The following is a 9,181-nucleotide window of genomic DNA, read 5'->3' as shown; positions in this document are numbered from 1 at the left end:
CTGTTGCTGAGACAAAGAATGATCTTGACTTGTGAGCTTGCTGAGTTCCCTGACAAGTGTGACTAGGAAGCTGTATTGGACCCACCTGTTCCTGACCCACCATTGCTTGCCTATATCCCAGATGGGACAAGCTGCCTTGCCTCAAATTTTTAGACTTGTGGGACAGAGAATCAAAAAGAGAAGTTATAATGACTCTTGTATTTTTCTTAAAGGTGAACAGTTATTTGGGCTCAATCATGTACTGGTCTAGAAATCAATCCAAAATTGGAAATAAAAGTCTTCATTTGGAAGGCTGTATCTGGACATTTTCAGAGACATATTTGGGAGTTAGATGCAGTTCTCTATCCTGTTATGATAGCAAGTTGGGACAGGATCTGGATTTCAAACAAGTGCTAGTGCACGTGTTAAGACTCTTAATTGTCAAGTTAAAATTACTTTTGTCTCTTCTACAGTATTTATTGTAAGTTGCATTGACTATATACTTTCTAATTGTGTTAGTGCCATGAAATCTGGCATGTCTGTTACAAGGATCTATCAACCAGCTTTTGTCTTACTGCCCTGAGTATTAGAAAACCTTGATTTTCTGAAAAAAAGCTTGCAAGTGCTGAAAGAAGTAAGTTATGCTTAAAGCAGAAGCAAGAGGGTAGTGGGCTTGATTATTGCTGGTATAACAGCTTTAATTACATTAATTGCTAGCACCACCACTTCTGCAATAGCTGTGACACAAGAAGATAAGACAGCTACTTTTGTTAATCATTTAGCAAAAACCATGTTACTAACATGTTGAGTACACAAGAGGATTTATAATAGGTGTTTGGAACAAAGGATTGATGATCTATATCCTATTCAAATTATCAGATAAAAGTTCAGGGTTTAAGAGTTAGGAGCTATTCCTAATGTCATGAAAAATACCATTGGAGTTGTGTTACTTCTAAAATTTACAATGATAGTCATTATAATTAGAAAAAAATTAAAGACACTTGCAGGGTATTTGGCATAATTCTAACACCTCTATGAATGTTTTAACTTTGCATAGTGAGATTATGAATTTAAAGAATGCTGCTCTGCTGAGCTTTGATGCTGCAGATAATGCTGATAAAATTATCCATGGCTTGAGGTCAGTTATTTCCATTTTGGTCAAACCTCAGGAATGTCATATATAGCTTGATCATGCAAGCCCTTTTTGTCCTGGGAAAACTTTTATTCCTGCCCATCATGTTAAAGCTTGTCTCTAACAACATCAACATGTTGGCAGCCAAAGTACATGACTTGAAACTGAAAATCTTGAAACTGAAACTGAACCCCCAGACAGAGTTATTAATTTAACATGCTAGCAAGCCAAGGACGGGTAAGATTCTGCACAGAGCCATACCAACTTAAGACAGAAGTGCATTGCTTTTGATAATGCATATTCCATGATGGGTAAGGAAGGCATTCTTGTCAGAATGACCTAAGATAGGCTCAGTCTTATTTATGAAATAAAAATGGCTCTGAGAAACAGAGAGCTTTTAGGGCTGCTTATCAAGAATCTGACATGGGCCAATGTGGGGAGCTGACAGAAGGTGGCTATCATCCTTGCAACCATCTTGAGCCATATACCCTGATAAGAGATTTGATTACAATAGCCTACAACAGCTGAGCACACTATGATAACATCTTGCTTTAGATACCCAGGATCTTCCCTTGGGTGTGTGAGACTTAAAGCTGTGATTTAGAGCCGAGACTTAAGGGTGTGACTTAAAGATCAGATTTAGAGACAAGGCCTAAGGGCATGACTTAAAGGCATGACTTAGAGGCATGGCTTAGAAGTGAGACATATAAAAGGCAAGAAGCAGACAGAAGAGTTCAGTACAACTTGGAACTAGGAATTAGGTTAGAGAGTACTACTTAGAGTACAACTTAGATTACAACTTGGAGTAGGAATTAGGCATGAGGTAGAAGACACTTGGACTAGAGAACTCGGAAGAAGAAATTATTATGATTATTAGGTATTTGGCACTAGGCACTTGGAAGAAGTAACTTGGAACTTGGAGGCACTAGGGACTAGGAACTCAAGACATGGGACTTGGACTAGGAAGAGAGACTGAAGAATAAACGGGATTGAATCACACTGTGTCTGGTCTCCATTCCTCATGTTCGTCCTCACTCACTCTCTTGCTGAACCCCAATCCACAGATCGGAGCAGTTTGAGGCAGTGTGGGATCTAACAATTTAGCCCCCAAGGCTTTTGGCAGTGTGGTTTCAACATTGACAGAGAGGTCCATGACATTTTTGGCTCCCAAACATGGGGCAGCTTGGGCCTCAACAGGCCAAGGACAAGAAAATGGGCTGCTTGAGAGGAATATGACATTGGCCAAGGACAAGGAAGTAGGCTTCAGGCAGGAATCTGACATTAGGCTAGAAAAAAGAAGTAATTTCAGGCAGGAATCTAAATATTAGGCTAGAACAAGTAAGTAGGCTTCAGACATGAAAATGACTTTGGGCTAGGACAGGAAAGTTGGCACAAATATTTTGGTCCTCCTGGTAAGGCCTTAGAAACAGTAATCATGGGAATGTTCACATAATTAAGTTTAATGCCTTGCTTGTTCTTTGACTATTTGTGTTGTCTTGCTTGTTCCTTGACTATTTGCATCTATTATATTGCTAGTTCCCCAACCTAGAACTGACCTTAGTACTTGCAAGGAATTTAAATGGTATAAAAGCAAAAAAGGAGGAAGAAGGATGTGAGAGTAGGCTACTGAGGGGAAATGGGGAAAGTGAATAACACCTGAAATTTAAATAAATAAACTATCAATTAAAAATATATAAATGAACAAACAAACAAACAAAAAAAGCTTTTAATGCCTGTGCTATCTCCCTAGTGCTGCAGAGTAGATTTTCAAAGCTGTTTGTGTGTTTTGAATTACTTGTAGTTGTTCATGTACTTTCTTATCTCTCCAATGTGTATGCTTTCTTTCCACTAGTTCAGAAATGGTGGGAATTATATTCAGGAGTTGTATTAATTTCACAGCCTGAACATTTATTGTGTTGGTGAATGATTCCTTGAACTTCAATATAATGTGGACTATGAACATCCATAATAAGTAATATTATAGAACTCTACATAATAGAATGTATCGCTTGTTTTATTTTATCTTAGGATGTCAAAGGGACAACCAGGCAATCCTTGGGCCTAACCTGAATTTCACACATGACATTTACCTGGAAGATATTTGATATTATCACTTGTCTCTTTTGCCATGTGATCAAGGAGTGTGCAGTGGGTCTATACTGGGAAGAATGGTAAGGTGTGGTGAGGATATGGCTCAGTGGCAAGACACTAGCATATATGATATACACTAGCATATATATATATATATATATATATATATATATATATATATATATATATATTCTGAGTCCAATCCTCATGAATACAAAAAGCAAAATAATTTTTAGAAATTACTTACATACATACAAATGAATAGTTCCAGGAGGGATCAAAGTTTGATACAGTTAACATTCCAGGAACAGTGACATTGTATAGATGAGGAGCAATATAGAAATGATTTAATAAAATGTGAGTCATAGGTGATAGGGTTTATATTCCCTCTTACTAAGTCACAGAAATCTTCTGTAGTGCAAACAATCTAAGCTTACTCCTGACTACATTACAAGTAAATGAGACTCAGACTATGGTTATTTTATTTGGCTTTGATAATTACAGAGGAGTAACCCCTAATATACTCTTCTAACTGCTGGCCTGGCAACTTCCCAAGTGTGTAACCCAGATAATTGCTGTTTCTCGTGCCCTTGTGCTCATAGTTTACCTCTCCTCATGGTGACTGTGTTTCCTCTGTCATCCTTCTTCTTCTTCCTCCTCCTCCTCCTCCTCCTCTCATTTTTCTCCTCCAAACAGCTCATTCCAAACCCAACTACCTCAAATGTTTTTAGTACTTGGCTGCACCCAATTTTATTTAACCAACAGTTTTAAATAAAGAAACAAGGTGTACACAACAAAAGCTTGTAAACAAACAAGTCACTCAAAGGTCTAAACCTTCAGGTATACAATTTAGCATTACAATTCATACCAAGAGACCAAACTTCAACAGTTGTCTAACAAATGTCTTTCAAATTCTCCCTTAAATTCCTTTCCCACCAAAGAAGCCACATTTGCTTTAGAAAGGTCACCAGGCAAGCACTGAAATCATAAAAAGAACCAAGTTATTGAGCACCAGAACAAGAGCCTGGATTACACCATGACTTCCCTGACCTGCAGAACTGTCCTCTATAAAGTGGTCGGCTCCTGTCTTCCCTCTGCTCCTCTCTGATCATATGTTGCTGCCTTTCAACCACGTATGCAATTAACAATGTTTGTTGTTGTTACACAATCCTCTGCAAGGACAGATCTTGGCATTGTACGACCTAAAGACAATGGTAGAAGCTAGTGTGTGCATTCAACACCTAAAACACCCCAGCATTGTAGTAGCTTCTGGCATCAATTTTAGAGATGTATATTCCATCTCAGAATGCCTGGAGTAATCACTGTGTATTTCAGAAAATCTGAAGAGTTTTCCCATTCTCACATCGCAAGTTCAGCACCTCTACTGAAATTCTAGATATCTATACTATGAAGGGTTCTTTCAGTAGGCATAATGTTTTTGTGTACTGTGTAATTCAAACACTGATGTCTGTGATAGCATATATGGTTGCAATCCTTATTCTGAGAATCTCATGCCACAGTCTCAGTGTTTTGTGAACATTGCTCCCCAATTCTTCCCTGATTGGTCAATAAACAAGCAGATGAGCAGGAGTGAGAACAGGGCTGACTCCTTCCAAGCAAGGACAATCAGGGCAGGAGACAGAGGAAGGAAGGATTAGCCATGGGGAGAGTCCAGAAAACACCATGAGAAAACAGCTCAATCAGAGAAGGGCATCAAATGCAAGCATCTCCGGGAATTTGACTGAGAGGTGGCCAGATTGGTTTAGAAGATTTAGATAGAGCAACAGTGCTCCATTCTTGTATCCTTAAAGCTCGTTAAATAAATATAGTAGTCCAGTCTCAATTATTTGGAAGAGAGCTAGGTTAAGAGAAAAACAAATACAAAAAAAAAAGGGCAATCAACTGTTTTCCTCCTGCATCCATATGTTTTAGAAATGTCTTTTTGATACTTATTTTACATTAACAATGAAATAGACAATGATCTAATACAATTGAAACCAGACCATGACAATGGTAACAGTAGCACATATTAAGGCAGCCAAAAGTTGATACAGAATCATCTAGAAAACTTTAAAATGGACATCACAAATATGTATTTTCTCTTCATAAAAATATGAAAGATGGATTTTACATGTAGAAGTATAAAGAATGTGACCAAATGTTTGGGTACAGTAGAGTAGAAGGCAGGACATTCACTTGGCTTGAGTAAAACCCTCGGTTCTTGTCTGTGCTGCTTAGCAAATAAAACAGGGAGAGAGAAAAATCGAAATCAAAACAAACCTAAGAAGGGGTTAGTTATATGGCATTAAGAGGCTAGAGAGATGACACAGAAGTTAAGAGGGCTGGCTGCTCTTGCAGAGACCCTGAGTCTGGTTCTCAGCACCCATGCTGTGTGATCCACAACCACCTGTAACTCCAGCTCCTGGGGATCAGAGTCTGGTCTCCACAAGAAACTACACTCACACTTACACACAGGGAAATAATCAGAGAGGGGACGAGAGAGAGATAGATTTAAAAAATTATAAATATCAAATTTGAACATAGAGATTCAATACTAAGTCCCCAGTGATTTTATTTCAAGATAGAATTTTCAGATTTGTGAATGGTTACATGACTCAGGAGACATCATTGACAACTTCTTCTGGTAATTGACACGGATTTGTCCATTGTGTGGATCCAATGAGTTTCAGATAAAATCATTTATTTATTAACGGGGGCGACGTGGGAGCACTTGTGGATGACGTGATACTGCTTGTGGAGGACGTGATACTGCTTGTGGAGGACGTGATACTGCTTGTGGAGGACGTGATACTGCTTGTGGAGGATGTGATACTGCTTGTGGAGGACGTAATACTGCTTTTGAAATTGCACCAGAAGTAATTGAAGCCAAGACAAGAAATATTCGAGTACCTACAAGAATTATTAGCTTGTTGACACTCATATGTATTTCGGCTTTAAATGTTTTCCCAGAAGCAATTGGAGGACCACTGTTTACACTACCACCTGATCCTCTTTGTCTACAATGTGGTGGTTGCCAACCTTGGATACAGTGACAGTTGCCATTGTTGTTACACACCCCTCTGAAGTTACATGAACTTATGTTGCAATTATACTGCAAAGTTTGATGAAAGACACATTTCCGGCCTTTGCAGTATTTCCCTGGGCCACAGGTTGCACCATCCAATACAAAACTCATTTCAGGAAGTTCTGTCCCATGGTGTGCATCATACCCAAAGCAGTTTTCTTCTTTAATATCATGTACCTTTATGTGACGAAAGGTAGTGTGCTCACCTCCACCAGGAATACGAACGACACCATCACAGTGAATCTGTCCACATAAAATATCCTCCGTTTGACATGCAATAGGTCGGCTTCCTCCAAGTACCTCTTTAACCTCACAGTTTCCAAATCGGTCTCCTTTGACATTTAATTCTCTATAGCATGCTGGTGAAGCATCCTTTACTTGGTATCCAAAAAGAGCTTGACACTGCAAATCACGGTCGCTACAGTTTCCTGACATGCAAACTGCTAGTGGAGAACAAGGAGTTCCATCCATGATGTAAAAATTTGCTGGGCATTGCTCTGAGACTCCATTACAGTATTCTGGAAGATCACAAATACCAAATTTGTCTCTGCATATTGTTCCAGTGGGAGCAAACTGACAATTTTCACAGCAACCTCCTGCAGTACAAGTGCTGCCCTTGGTTAACTTACAATTGGTTCCACAACACTTATCAGAGAAACAGTCCTTAAAAGAACCACAGTCACATTTTTCACCTTGATCTACTATCTTATTTCCACAACGAGGAATTACATAATTTAAATTGTTATATGTAACACGTGCTTGACTAAAGCAAGGGTCCCAGTCATTGATATACACAAGTATCCTATCATGGGAACAATTGCTTAGCATATCCTGAAGAGTGGGAAATGCATTCATGACACAACTAGTCCTTCTGAAACAAATACAGCCAGGTTTATCATGCTCTAAATTCATAATGTGACCCACTGCGTGAGCCATTAAAGATGAACCCAGAAAGAAATGTTTTTTTCCTACATGTACAAATGCTACACCCCAGTTGGGGTTGCATGCACCATTCTGATTGGCTGCATACTCTTCACTTCCAATTTTCTCTCCTGCGAGAATAACTGTAGTGGCATGATGCATTTCCCAATAAAATTCAGATTTCCAATAGCCAAAATATTCCAGATATTCTAAAACATCAGTAATTTCTTCAAATTCGAAGTGATCATAGTCATTCCAAATACATATGGCACGTGCAAACACAAGAAATCCACTTACTCTATAAATGCTGTTTGCTATGCTGGTCATCATCATCATTAACTCAATCGAGGCAGTGTGGTTCCTTCCGACTTTTACGAATAAGCTGTGAGTCATCGTGTAGTGTATTGCTATATTTTTTATATGTATACGCCACAGATACACGGGAGCTGCTCTGGGACTTCCAGCAAGCTGAGTCTCTTCAGGGGGGATATTTGCCTCTGCCATAATCTCATCATTTCTACACTTTTTAGACTTACGTGACCTTTCATCCACCACAAGCAGAGAAATTACATGCTCAAATTTTGAAGAAGATGCCAACGGTTTCATTTCATAAGTGGAGTCATCCACCTGTATCATTCCTTTCAGACCTCCAGTGCAGGTATCTAGTGTAGCTTGGGACCCTGGGACTCCTTCCAGGTAGCTGTAGAAGTAACAATCCCGAGGAACAAATGGGTAATCCTCCTGCTGGGCTCCTTGGTCATTAGAGGTATATACAGGAAAATTTTGAGGAATCATATTCTTCTTGAGTTTCATGTGGACCACGTGTCTTTGTCCCCTAAAGCGCATGCTGTAGGCGATGTGCTCTGACATATCACTTTTACCCATTCTCTGGGGAACCTTCCTGGGGATGACAATTTCAGAGGTAGAGAAGCGCCATTTGGGTGGGTCATGGGAACAGCAGGCTGGAGAAAACAGTGCCCAGAGCACAGAGAGCCAGAGAGCACCTTCCAGCAGGGCCCAAGTCCAGGTAGATGGTCTGAGGAAGGGAGCCATGGACCAAACCAAATCTGGTCCACTGGGTGGCACACAAGACTTAGACATCAAGTCATGAGGAGAGCAGAGTGAGGCAAGAGGCTTACAACCTCTGTAAGTAAAGGGAGGCAGGCTGTTACATAACAATGCTGTGCTCATCTAAGCATTGTGTGCTCAGTCATCTGGAGGGCCTATGGTGGAAGCCCCAGGGAACAGCAAAAAGTGGGAGGCACTTGGAGAAATAAGTATGTATTTGGGTTAAAACAGCTCATACCTGACTGTGAAAATTTAAGTGGCAAAAGGAAATTTGAGGTTTTAGGACAATTATATTGTATATTTACAGATATATACATGTATAACCGATATAATAAAACATAATTATCATAAAATGTATAACGTATCATATACATAACATACATAGTATATATGGTAAAATATACATCATGTCCTTCATGAGGAAAGAATTGAACATTTAATTATGTCCATAAAAAAATATTAGTAAGACCTTGGATACTCCTCTATTTGGGATCATGTTGGCAGAATTATGATTATAGAAATAACTTTGAGCAATTTTTTATCTTCATTTTGAGATTTAAGACAATATTTGTGTGTGTTTTTATATATCTCATGAACCATAATATATTATAGAATAAGTAATATATATTTTATAACATATATCACATAAAATATATCATATATGTTATATAATAAATATAGTTAATGTAAATTATATATTATATAAGGAAATGGTTGACCATTTAATTATCTCCTTAAATAAACATTAGATGCTCCTCTATCAAGGATCTCGTGGAGAGAATTATTGTATATAGTAATAATTTCAGACACTTTATATCTTACTGGTCTGTTGCTAATATATTTTTCTGAATTTGTGGGATATTCTACATGTGTACACATGTTTCCTGGTTGATTTTCCTTTGTGT

General features: G+C 38.6%; 1 protein-coding gene across 1 annotated transcript; it reads right to left on the bottom strand.

The window, feature by feature from the left end:
• Positions 1-5,839: 5,839 nt before the first annotated feature.
• On the bottom strand, positions 5,840-8,917 carry LOC143437026 (disintegrin and metalloproteinase domain-containing protein 21-like). Its single transcript, XM_076921810.1, has one exon. It carries the CDS (start codon positions 8,397-8,399, stop codon positions 5,910-5,912), a length of 2,490 nt encoding a protein of 829 aa, XP_076777925.1. The 5' UTR covers positions 8,400-8,917; the 3' UTR covers positions 5,840-5,909.
• Between the last annotated feature and the right edge of the window lie 264 nt (positions 8,918-9,181).

Source organism: Arvicanthis niloticus, chromosome 23 (genome assembly GCF_011762505.2).
Source record: "Arvicanthis niloticus isolate mArvNil1 chromosome 23, mArvNil1.pat.X, whole genome shotgun sequence".
Taxonomy (NCBI): domain Eukaryota; kingdom Metazoa; phylum Chordata; class Mammalia; order Rodentia; family Muridae; genus Arvicanthis; species Arvicanthis niloticus.
Note: the sequence above shows the minus strand (reverse complement) of the source record. Positions and strands in the feature narration are given on the sequence as shown.

Coding starts and splice junctions, on each gene's coding strand:
- LOC143437026 (XM_076921810.1), bottom strand. CDS start 8,399: ATGAGCACAGCATTGTTATGTAACAGCCTGCCTCCCTTTACTTACAGA.